General features: G+C 45.7%; 1 protein-coding gene across 3 annotated transcripts in view; it reads right to left on the bottom strand.

The window, feature by feature from the left end:
- ARHGEF6 (Rac/Cdc42 guanine nucleotide exchange factor 6) overlaps window positions 1–12,996 on the bottom strand; it is a 52,248-nt gene that overhangs the window by 36,142 nt on the left and 3,110 nt on the right. For 2 of the 3 annotated variants that reach the window (XM_054996250.1, XM_054996252.1), the window contains exons 3-4: window positions 4,820–4,904; window positions 947–1,074 (exon numbers count right to left, since the gene is read on the bottom strand). In XM_054996250.1, coding sequence (XP_054852225.1) covers window positions 947–1,074; window positions 4,820–4,904 — 213 coding nt within the window. Of the gene's footprint in view, window positions 1–946; window positions 1,075–4,819; window positions 4,905–9,045; window positions 9,126–12,996 lie in introns of those variants that run through there. The other variant, XM_054996253.1, reaches the window with a different exon arrangement.

Raw genomic sequence — 12,996 nt, 5'->3', positions numbered from 1 at the left:
GTTTGAGTAGCCATAGCAAAGAGCAAACAGCAAAATGAAGCTAAGGGAACTTAATATTCTGGGGGAGATTGTTGACATTTGTGCAGGCCTCATCATTCATCCCAAAATGTAATCAGTGGGGGATGCACTGATGGAATGGGGCTGTCAAGGATCCTGTAAGCCAAGCCCTGCAGTGCCATGCAGAGCCCAGAAAGCCCTCTGACATTTATTCTGCAAACGGATAAACTGAAGGAGGCTATCGTGTGTATTCCAAGTAACTACAACTGCACCATGCAGTTTCTAGCCCTTATTGTTTGAGATACAAGCTTGGTAACCAAAGGATGCAGTGATGGGCTCTAGTTTGGTGGTGAAAAATGCCATCAAGTCATAGCTAACTTACAGTGACCCCCATTGCAATTTTCAAGGTAAGAGACTAACAGGGATGGTTTTGCCATTGCCTGGCTCTGCAACTGGTCTTTATTGGAGGCCTCCCATCCAATTACTAACCATGGACAACCCTGCTAAGCATACCTCTGAATGCCTGATGTTGGAGATAAACAAAAGAGAGCAGTTTTAATGATCACAATCTGCTTATGAGCTTCCAGAAACCTCTAGCTGGCTTCTGCTACAAAGTGAACATGGATCTAACAAGACCATTTTCAGCATGTGTGAAGATGCCTGGTGCAATCACAGAACTCGGGAGGACAAGAAATAGGGCTTCCTGTGGACAGTCAATGCTTTTCACAGTTTTTTTATTTGGGTTGCTGAATCTGATGGTTCTCAGGGCAGAATTTGAGCTGCTTTGAAGCAGAAGTGCTGTGCTTTGAAGAACAGAATATATCTATCACAGACTGATTGCACAGCAAGAACAGGGAAACAGATTGTATGTTCCTGCAGTGCACAGAAAGTTCCTGTAGTTAGAATCAAGCCAGCTTCCACCCTCTGCACATGCCCATCTGCAACATACCCCTACTCCCGACTGCCTGTGTATTGCTCTCGACGATTTTGCAGCTGCTCCTTGCGAGAAAGGATGGCTGTCGGCCCCAGGGGAACTAGGAGATGGCAAACGTGAGCATGGTCTGGTAGACTGCTGATCTGTTTTAAAGGAAGAACAGAAAAACTCCAGCAAGATGTGACCAGGACTGTCTGACCTAGCTGCCCGTTATGCATATGCTCAGAGCAAACCAGGGTTTGCTGTCCCACCTGATACAAAACAGCCCAAAGAGGCAAGCCTTACACAACAAGGGCATATAGTCATACACCAAGGGCAGTTTGCTTTTTAAGGGTCCTCGTACACCATCTTTCTCTGATTCAACTTCGCAAAGCTGCCTAAGGTTTCAGAGGCATTCACAGACATTGTTCTAACATTCATTCTCACCAGCAAGATTATAATTGAATACTGTGCTATCACTGGGGTACAGCAGTCATTTGCAACTGCACTGTGCAATCACCGACAATACATGGATGCAGCTTTTGAGAGGCAGAAGACCTAAGAACGGAGGAAAAATCAAGCAATGCTGCCTTCCATGTTATGCCTGTCAAACAGCATCTGGATCTTCGCAGTACAACTGACATACATAAAGCCTCCACTGCAGACAACCTGAAAACACTGACATTTGATGCAAGCTGTCACAGCTGTTTGCCTAGGTGGACCAGTTGACAGGCCGCTGAAGAGGATTGCTATTTTTTTTTTTGCTCTATGGCCAGAAAAGGCAAAACACCTACACATCAATCCCCCACTCCCGTTTCCCAATAACATTTTTGAGATGTTTTTCCTCTAATAAGGTCAACGCAATGCCCGCCCTGATGTGTTCCTCCAGATAACTGCTCCTTGAGCTACGTCACATCAATGGCCCACATTATTCCCCCCCTCCAAAATGGCACCTTGCCAAGGATAGTTTGCCATATAATGCTAAAGGATGACTGAGCTCGCACGGTTTACTCTGCGCAGCCTTACTTTGTTGTCATTTGGGGGCCTTTCACCACTGCCAAATTACATTTTTAATTCCTCTTCAAATAATAAAACAGATCCTGATTTGTGCTCTGTGGTGAAGGGGAAGAGCAGGGTGTTTATAAGTGTCTAAAATGATTGATGCTTGCCTCGCTGTAACATTTCTAATCCTTGTTGATGCAGAGACAGGTTTGCACAGTTCTAGTGAGTGTATTTTTGTCCCCCTGACCCAAATCTCATGACATCTCACAGTTTGAAGACAAGGCCCTACAAGCCACGTTCACCTCCTGAACAAGCCTCTTGTCTCCTCACACTTTCCTTCTCTAATAAAATGGCACAGGGGTGTCTTTCTGTACAGAAGAGTAGTCCAGGAGACTGGCAGGAGGCAAACTTTGCTTAAGATACCAAATTATCATTTGAGACTATTTCTTCATTCCTCAGTTATTACCTTCAAGGATCTCAGAGTGGCAAAGATGGATGGGTGATCCAATTCCCTCTTTTAAAACAACTCTGAGGGAGAGGTTAGGGCTATGGTGAGTGCTGAGTGCCCAAGGTCACCCAAAGATGTCATAAGTCTTTAACTACGGCACCACACTGGCTCTGATTAGCAACAAGAGATATTTGAATTGCCCCACACAGCCAGAAGACTCTAGACACCCCCCTCCATCAATGGAGAACCATAATGGGATCTTCCCAGCATTTTAAAAAAGACTGATAACTGCCATGCATGGCCACGATTCAGATCGGGGCTGATGTTTTCTGTTTGTTTCCAGATCTTCATTACTCTAGTAAAAACACTGAGAAGTTCCAATGACAGATCATTCAACAGCGTATCTATAGGTGCAACAGCTGGTGCGACAGGATTTGACCACTACCAAGGGTCAAGTATTGCCTCTTCATAAAGGTAGCAATGCACATATCTACTGTGTCTCATCTGCTTGAAATATATTTTCAGCATGGACATCGCACTACGCAACCTGTCTTAAGCTATGGACAAGGCATAGTTTGCCAACAGGTTTTCTCAAGACAGAAAGTTAAAAAGTCACAATATCTAGTTACTGACCATGGCTGAAGAATTAAGAAGAGCCATGCTACATCAGATCAAAAGCCTGTCTAGTCAAGCATTCTGTTTACACTGAGGCTGAACAGCTGCCTCAAGGAAACTCACAAGCAGTACAACTGCAACAGCATCCTGTGCTTCTCAGCAACTGATATAAAAAGGCCTATTGCCTCTGGTACTCATATTCACAGATGTAACAAAGATACTCCCCCTCCCACAAAGCAACAGCTCATTGATTTATTCTCCTAAGTGCTCAGCAAGAAAAATTATGCTTGTGGAGCGGCTAGGGCCAACAGCTATTCTTAGAATCTTGTTAGAATCAAATTTAAATGTCGATTCAGCAACGAAGCGTGGTACGCATTGACAATTTGGTGTTTGCATTTCATAACGATTTAAACTCTCAACATTGACTCCGCTGTGCTTTACCAGCCAGACATTTCCATATGAAGGGTTGTGCTTGCCAAATAATCAGAAATTACCCTCTTTGGTAACAATATCACGGCTGAGTTTGTATTAATTTCAGTTTCCTGTTGTTCTCTTGCAGTAACTTTGCTTTCATTTTTCTTTTACATCGATAACCTGCCTTCTTCCAGCATCCTGCATTTTAAAGTATCCCCTCCACATTCAACATAACAATACTCTCACAACAATATCTTGTAGGGATCATACCATTCCAAGTACATGTGGGAACCATCAAGTTGGAAAGCTCCCTGCCTGAAGAAAGCCAGCATCAGAGAGAAGGACTGCACTAGCCTTTCCTGATTTGTTAGCTTTCTATGGGCAAAGAGATTCTGTATAGATGGGGGAGAGTATTTAAAATATGAGATTCTCCCATTTGCACTAAGAAGCCCAAGTAATATATAACAAATAAAAATTGGCATACATAAAATTCACAGAACCATGAGATGCATGCTTGAAAGGTATCTGCATCGGAAATTCCTTGCATGTAGAGCTCTATATCCTAGTTTTAATTCTTTCACTCAAGCATGAAAACCCAAGCCTGTCCAAATGCCATTTTCTACCCAACTATAAAGATGCAGAAGCCATCCTTTCCAGGGAGAGCCATTGCATGCAGAGGGTCCCAGGTTCCATCCCCACCATTTCCCATTAAAAAGGATCTCACGGAGTCATTGTTAGGGAGGACCGTTCTCTGCTTGAGACCTTGGAAAACTGCTGCCAGTCAAAGCAGACAATGCTGAGCTAGATGGACCAGTGGTCTGACTCAGTGCAAGGCAGGTTCTTAAGGGGAGTAGCTACAGTTTGGCAGAAGATCATCTGCTTTGATGGCAGAAGATCTCAGGTATAATTCCTAGCATCTCCAAGGAAAGCATCTCAGTTAGCTGGTGCTAGGAAAAGCCCAAGGCATGGGAGACTATAAAGCAAGTTCATGTGCCTATATACAGGGAAGAGGCCATAGCTCAGTGACAGACCACCTGCTTTACACACAAAAGATCCCAAGTTCAATCCCTGGCATTTCCCACTAAAGGACTGCAAGTATTTCTTTCTCTGCCTGAGATCTTGACACGCTGCTGCCAGACAAAGTGAACAGATAGATCAATGGCCCAACTAGACCAAAATTGTATTTGATATCCAAACTAGTGCTGGGGCAGTAAAGGACATGTTTAGAGGCCGCCTGATGTAGCCACCTTGCTGAAGCCACACAGATGATCCGATGGGAAAGTTCCTGGGAATCCCCTGCCTGCTACTTTGAACTGAATTCCACCGTGAGAGAAAGATGGGATGTTAACGCACACAGTGAACTAACTCACTGATACGGATGCTTCCTGCGCAGATGGCAGCTGCCAAGTACAAACTCAACCCTTTCTTACCTTCCGTCGCTTTGTTTATAGCTGCAAGGGTATTCAGCACCTGGGGAAAATTGTCTCCTGTGTACAAATCATGTGCATCAAACAGCTGTGGAAAAAGAGGAAAGGAAACATCATCGGGCTTCCCAGCTCAGTCATGCAATGGTAACTCAGTAAGATACAACAAAGCTTTCCAAAATTAAGGCCCTTTAGAACGGATACCTCGTCTTTTAGACTGACATGTCCCAGTGGAAAAATGGCAGGAGAGGAGAAAGAATCAGAGGTTATAAAGGTAAGAAGTGGATCAGACCAGGGCTCCATCTAGTTCAGCATCTAACAGTAGCCTCTGAGATGCTCCCAAGTGATAAGGATCCTAAATTTACTTTAACAATTACAAAATATGTCTCAATCCTTTTCGTTCTTGCATCCAAAAAATAAGGAATAAGTATTTTCCGCTGCTCAAGATTTAAGAATCAATGAGCTTAGAATCATAAGGTTGGAAGGGACCTCTAGGGTCATCTGGTCCAACCCCCTGCACAATGCAGGAAATTCACAAATACCTTCCCCCCCCCCACACACACACCCAGTGACCCTTTCTCCATGCCTAGAAGATGGCAAAACACCTTCAGGATCCCTAGCCAAACTGGCCTGGGGAAAATTGCTACCTGATCCCAAGGTGGTGATCGGCCTTACCCTGGGCATGTAAGAAGGGGCCACGAGAACTAAGCACTGACGTAACCCTTCCTGTCCTCCTGCTCATGATTCGTCTCTAAGGAAAGGAAAGAGAAAGAAAGGAAAGGCTCACAGGTTGATCCTTCAGGGAAAAAACTCTTTCTGCTACATTCCTGTCCATCACAACTTGTTTCTTGATACAAGTCCTGCAAGATGAGGGTGGCAAACTCTCCTACAAATTCACTTAAGGCTGCAGGTAGAAGGTTGAATGTTTGTGTGCTTCCCTGCATGCAGAAAGCTAGCAAGTTAGGGAGAAAGACTCCACCAAACTTTGTACCTAACACTTTAGCATTCCACCTATACACAAAGAGGTTTATTTTCAGGGTAGATTTTTTTTTAAGTGTCACCTCCCCCATACAGCCTGAAATTGTATATAGCTGTGGGAAAGCTTTACTACTGGTTGCATGTAGGAAGCAAAGAGTAAACCAGCTGTGCAGACCCTTTTCATGAGTGTGAGTATACCCTGTAAAGGAGAAGCTGCATCTTTCAACATTGGAGATATAGGTGCTTTCCGTTTGCTTAATATTCAAAAGAAGAGGAAGGCAAGAGCTGGACAGGAGGGGTCAGGGGGGGACTAGCTCTAAGCCACAGAGGCAGAAGTCTAGTCATTCACCATCATCCCATTCTGGACTAATAGGAAACTAGCTTTCCACTCCAACTTATAACAAAGTATATGGATATACATACATATACAAACTTGATACCATTCTATGCCCATAAAGAATCATAGCCTGTGTCAGCTTCAGTTGCTACCAGAAGTTCAGGTGGTGAACAACTCTACCTTTTTTCTATGATTTAAGATGCCCACTTTGTCATGGACTCACCAGATGGCTTTGGATAAACTGTTCAATCTTAGCCTTACCGCCTCATCTATACAATGATAATTTTATAAGCTGGTTAATTCCAAACTACCTCCTTGGGATGTTTGTGAAGGTGAACACTACACCAAAAATTGTAAAACGTTTCGCAAATTAAAAGCATGGTATAAACTTATTTGTGCTTTGCATGTCAACCGTTAAATACCCTCTGGAGATGTTTTATGTACACAGCATACCCCCTCCCCAAGTCCTTATCACAGAGATTGTAGTTGCAAAATATATAATCAGGTACTACCATATTCTACATGGAATGACATTGGCACTTTTAGGATCTTAGAGCCAAACTAGATGTTCTAATAACCAGATTCGCCACTGTGTTAAAATGCAGCTTGGGTGGGGTGGGCATTTAATTTAGACTGGGTCCGTGGTGCTGGGGAAAGGTTATTTTTAGGGATGCTGAGAACTTTGCAGCAAACAGGTTTGTGTCCAAAAAACAACAAAGACAGAATTACCCTTTCCCTTTCTCAGCTCCGCAGCACTGATTCCAATCACCCCTCTGCTGGTGGCAGCTCTTGAAGTTAAAAACTACATGCTGGAGGGCTCTGAGTTACAGATTCCCCCTTGCCCCAATTATGCATCTAATTTGACCCTTACAGTGCAACCCTTAATGAATTTATTCGACACAATGTACAATTGGGTTAACTTTCTGGTATAAGCTCTTTAGAACTGTAGCCCATGGAAAGCACCAGATCTTTTTCACCGTGGCACCTTTTCGAACTGTTATAAACCATTTCTCATTACCAGAGATGTTAATGGAAGCAACTAAATACTGCAGATGTTTCAGTGGTTTGTGAGGAAAAGAAGGGGGCATTCCCCCCTCCCCCACATGTCAGCATTTTGGCAATCGTACCCCATCACTGCCAAGTAGCTCTGTGGCTTTTGCCTTCCTGAGGCAACAATGCCACCACAAGACACTCCTCCAGCTGCAACTTCAGACTCTTCATTTTCATTTAGAACAAGACGAAAGGGAGATTTTTATTTTTAATCCAAGGGCTGCAGTGCCAGTTGTAAACTGGCCAACGTACCCAAATGAGATCCTGGATTTGGAGTTGTTTGTGTTGCGCCTTCCTCTGTTTGTGGCTTGGCGCATTTGATTCATCTGAAACTATGGGGTTCTGCAGGCAACTCGGAGCCATTTATCTCATCAGATCTTACTCTACTGGTCTGAGCTTCTGCGGAATGGTCTGGGAAGCAGTAACGTGATCACGCCCTAAGCTCTTTTCCAGCCCTCCTGTGGTTCTGCAAAATGCATATGAATGCATGCTCTCACGCTCTGCCCAGGAACTTTAAAAAATGAGAAGATTTTTGGAAAGATTCCTGCAGAGCCGGAATGAGCAGACTACAGCTCATTGGTGGCTAGTGGTTGCTGGGATTCTTGCAGAGAATGCTGGCCTTAGTCAACCTAGATCTCAGGGCATGTACCCAGGAGCACATAAGATATACATTAAGGAACAAGTTAAGGCATATTCAGGACAGAGCCGTGGTTAGAGCACATGATTTGCTTGTAGGCAGACACTCCAAGGATCAATCCCAAACTCTGACCAGCAGCAGCTCTCCAGCTAAAACACAAAGAATTTTATAGCCCCTACAGGCACAGCCAATGCACTACGGCAGAAGCTTTCCTAAGCCTCAAGCCCACTTCACTGGAGTCACATTTAATAATTTCTAGAGTTTGCAGCTCTTTGAGCCTCAGCACTCTCAGGTTACCCTATTTTCCAAGCATAATGCAACATTCTTTCCCAAAGGCATGAAGAGGAAGGGGGCTCCAGTGGAGAAAACTAACTTTTCTGGGTTAACCAGAATTGATTGGAAAGAGGATGGAGAGGCAGGTGGGGTGAGACAGGCAGGCAGAAAGTTCAGAGGGGTGCCCTGAAGGGGCACTTCACAGCTGGTAGCAATAAACAAAAAAGATGCCGGGATGATAGGGAGATAGTGGAGGGGGAGAAGAGAGAAACACTGCTGCTAGAATTGATTAATTGAAAGAAGCCAGGCTCGGTATGGAGCTCCAGGCGCCTTAAGTACCCCAACGTTTTTGTGACTTTTAATGTCTGTAATTCTATTCTGTTTTTAAAATTGTATCATTTTATTGTTGTGAGCCGCCCTGAGCCTGTTCGCAGGGGGGACGGAATAGAAATATGATAAAATAAAACAAAGCTTCCGCACCGGCCATGAGGTGGGGAAAGGGGAGGGGGTCATTCGGGCAAACTGATCAGGAAGAGGGCTGGGGCGGGGAAAGAAGCAGCGCAACCGCGATACCTGGGAGAGGTGCAGGGGAGGGATCTGCCGTGCGGAAGCGGAGATCGCGGCCGGCCAGGGGCGCAGGAAAGGGCGCACCAGGCACAGCTGAGAGGGGCGCGGGTGGGGACGGGGGCTGCGCGCTGGCGCGAAGGCACCAAGCGCTCCAGTCGGCGAAGGGTTCCAAGCGCAGGAAGGGGCTGCTGGAGGCGTGGAGAGGGAAGCAGCGAGCAGGAGCGCCGGAGAAGGGGTGCCCGAAGGGACTGGCGAGGCGCCGCAGGGCAAGGGGGGGAAAGTGCCTGGGGCCGGCGCAGAGCGCGGGGACGCCAAGCGGGGCGGAGAGGCAGAGAAGGGCGCCCGTGGAGAGGGGCGCCCTAGGCGGGGGGCGGGCGGGCTGACACTCACCCAGCTCAGGGTCCCCGCCGCGGCCGGCCCATGGCAGCGGGGGCCGACGCGCGCCGGCTGCAGCCACTGCGAGGGACGGACAGGAGGCGCCGCGCTCTGACCCGGAGCCGGATCGCAGGCGGGCGGGCGGCGCAAGGAAGGGGAAGTGACAGGCAGCGGCGAGGCAGGCAGGGTCGGGACTCGGGAGCGCCACCCCCAGCCGCGCCGGGAGTCCCTGGGGCGCAGAGAGCCGCCGCCGCCGCCCCCCAGCCGAACCCGCGCCCGTTCAGCCTCCTCCCTCCAGGGTTTCGTGGCCAGCGGGCGGGCTCGAAGCTGTAAGCGAGAGCCGAAGTCCCCCGAACATGTGCAGAGCGCTTTCCCTCGCTTCTCGGGCAGCCCAAGCTTTCAGTTCAGGATAGAGGGAAAGCCCGAGCAGTCCGGCTGGCTTGAGCCCCGGCACTTTTGAAAGTTAGCACCGGGGAGGGGCAAGGGGGAGTTCATAATGCGGGCCGGCGCGTTTTTATTTCCAAAGATTTCCCTAGTTTGATGACTGGAAATAATGTTTTGATCGAAAGCAATACGGCTGGTCGTTTCTCTGACGTTTCTTTGCACGAAGAAGCTCATATGTATAGTCATGGTTTATCCCCCCTGTATCAGTTAGGGTGGATTGACTCCGGAAAAGTTAGACCCTCTAAAACTTGTTGGTTTCTAAGGTGCCACTGGAATCAAACTTTGCTGTTCTACTACAGACCAACACGGCTGCTCAGCTAAACTACACTCCCCTCCTTTTTTATTCTTACAACAGTCTTGTAAAGTAGGCTAGGTTGAGAGAGAGACTGGGATCACCCATTGAACTTTATGGCTGAATAGTGATTCAAACTGAATTCTTGCCACAGAAGTCCAACAGAACTATTTGCATTGGGTCTCTTGAAATATATATTTAAGATAAAAATTAGGTCCTTCTTGGCTTGCTAGTCTGAAAGGCAAAGTTTTAGACTTTTACAAGTACCTACTTTCCTTGGCGTGCAGTTTTTTCAAATAACTTTTTAGGCTGTTTTATATACTGCTTTTACAGCTAGATAGGGTTGGAAAATAATGCTAAAATAAGGGAGTGTCTCTGAGCATGTGAAACATATCTTTCCTAGACTGTAGAGTTCTAAAACTGACTTATCTACACATCTCACCCGCTCCAGACCTGCCTCTGTTGGTTTGTTTAATAAGCTATTTCTGCCCTGCTTTTGTGGCATAAGGGTCTCAAAGCTGCTTACAACAATAAAACCAATGAAAATGCATCATAAATCAGAAACAGCAAAGCACAATAATCAATAAAGCATTAAAAACCCAGTAGAGTAAATAACCAAACATGCCAAACCAACAAAATACATACAGCCACTTAAGCTATTGCAGTTATGAATGAGGTCAGGCCGGCAGCAGACCAGGCAGATTAACAACCCATGTCCACAAAAGTCTGAACCCAGCAGTTTACACACACCTGCACAACCTGTGAATGCAACCCATTGGCCGTGCACTTGCCCACTTCCATTGCTGGCGCAGGCAAGGAACAAAACCCAAAGTTTTTAGCAGGCTCTTGAGTTACTGTACAAGGTTGGTCACTTGCACTCTATCTGGTGGGTCTCAAGCTGTGCCACCTGTTGGAATGGCCACTTCAGAATCCCCTATGATGCCACATGCTGCCAAGGCATCCATTTCTAAAGGCCAACTATAATCTAGACAACTATTTCCTTTCTTCTCCAGGCCCCCTCTTGTCTAGTCATATTCAGAAATGTTTGTCTCAATAATAGTCACATTAGGCTGCTAAATAAAGTTTGCACTTTCCCCCCTCTCTTGTTGAAAGAATCAACTGTTCCTCCCTCTACTCCCACATATGGCACCTGGTGGGTGTTGCCATATGTAGCTAGAACTGTCATTTTCTTCTTTTCCTTTCCTCTCTTTTCTCTCCTTCTTTGCCATCAGGCTTGCAAGCCCAGCTGGAAGGCCAGAAAAAAAAACATTACTAAAGATAAGTGATTGGATCCATTATGCTAATGGTGGTGTTTTCTTCCAGCACAATAAATTTTCTGCTCCAGCTATTTTAAGTGTCCACATTAGCAGAAGACTCTTTGCACTAAGGGAGAGCACCACCATTTGTGGAACAAATCTACAGGACCTAGACAAGGTGAGCTGGAATTTACACTATGGTTATGAATCAAATAACGTGTGAATTCTGGACTTGGTTTTGTTGGGACTGAGAGCTGGGCTTAATCCGTGCCAGGGCTATGCCCCAGAATATGCTTCAAACATCTAGGCTACCCATTCTACCCACCTCTTGGTTTGTTAAATCTCAGGGATGCCTTGTGTGCATGTGGCACATGCATGCGCACACCAGCATGCACATCCTTTACCAGCCAAGCCATGCTCCTGGACTTTGACCCCATCCCATCTTGCCATCCTCCTTTATCACACACCCATTTCATACATTTATTTAATTAAAACATTTACATCTCTGCTTCTCCCCATGGCTCAAGGTGGCTTATAATATATAATATAATATCCAATGAATGTCCTCATGGGTGGGTGGGGGAAGTAGCCGAAAGAAGCCCCACCTGAAAATGTCCTGCCGTTTGTTCCTTAGGCAAAATTTCTCCCTAACTTACCAAACAGGATCCGGTACTTAGGCTGAGATTGTACTGTTGTTATTTACAGGGAAACCTCACCACGTGGTAAGAAACAGCTATAATATTCCCATAGTTTTAGTGCTTTGTAAACTCACAGTAAATATGCAGAAGACAGAAGAAAATTCGTGAAAGTGACTTTGTTTCATTACTGCTGCCATTAGAAACGACAGCTTCCCTGTTTGTCATGTAACCAGACATCACATTTCAAAGAAGCCAGAGGCTTCCATCAAGTCTTTGCCTCAACTGGTGAGGCCCATCCCAACAAACACAAAGCCAAAGGTCAGGCGACTGAACCCATCGCCTTCTCTGTCAAAATCTAGATTGTAGGCTCCTTGGAGCAGGGACCCATCCTAACTGCTGTAACCTTGTCAACCATGCTTATGTTAACAGTACTAAATAAATTGGTTTGGATCCAAGTGTGCCTCTCTGTTCTTGGCAAAAAAATTGGCTCACTGCACTCCTTCTGTGAGCAGACACTTCCTCTGTGCGCACAAAGGTACCTTGGGGGCTAAACACAGAGGGGAAAATATTCATCCCAAATAGTCTTCTAAATTGGCTAACTCAAGCAGATTGAAGAGGAAAAAAAGAACCTGTAAACGTTTCCAAAAATTCATTAACTGACTCCTTCCTAAATGGAGACAAGCTGAAAAACTGGGTTGAATTCAAGCCACGGTAGCCTCTTCCTTCAGTGGTAGAAAAAACATGTTTTGCATTTTATTGTATCCCACTTTTCTCCTGCCCCATTTCCAAAGAGACTTGCAACACAAACAATAAAATCCAACAGTCTATTAAAATATTTACACATACGATCCTAAAAAGAGTTACACCTTTCAAAATCCATTGACTTCAGGGGCCTTAGAAAGGTGTAACTGCTTAGGACTGCCACTGTTACAGTCAAAAGAACCACTAAAAGCCTGGTCTAATAAAAGCATTTTTACTTTTTACCAAAAGACAACAGTATTGGAGTAATCCATGGGGAGGAGGGGTGTTCCCTAAAATGGGGCACCCCCATTGAAAAGATCTCTCCAGTGGCCCAGTTCCAAACCAGAGTATCAAGACCAAGGTCTCCAGTGCAGATGTTACAAGTTTGGGAAGGTTCTTATGGGCGATGTCAATAAGTATTATTAAAGTGGTCTTCTAACAATAATGATTTGCTTTTTAATGCCGAAGGTCCCTTGTTGAGTCCTGGGCATTTCCTATAGGAGCGCTAGAGCTGACAGAGGCCCTCAGTGAAGTCTTGGAGAGTCTCTGCTAGTCACAGTAGCTGGCTCTGAGCTAGTTAAAAGATCAAACGATA

This window comes from Eublepharis macularius, chromosome 13 (genome assembly GCF_028583425.1).
Source record: "Eublepharis macularius isolate TG4126 chromosome 13, MPM_Emac_v1.0, whole genome shotgun sequence".
Lineage (NCBI taxonomy): Eukaryota > Metazoa > Chordata > Lepidosauria > Squamata > Eublepharidae > Eublepharis > Eublepharis macularius.
Note: the sequence above shows the minus strand (reverse complement) of the source record. Positions and strands in the feature narration are given on the sequence as shown.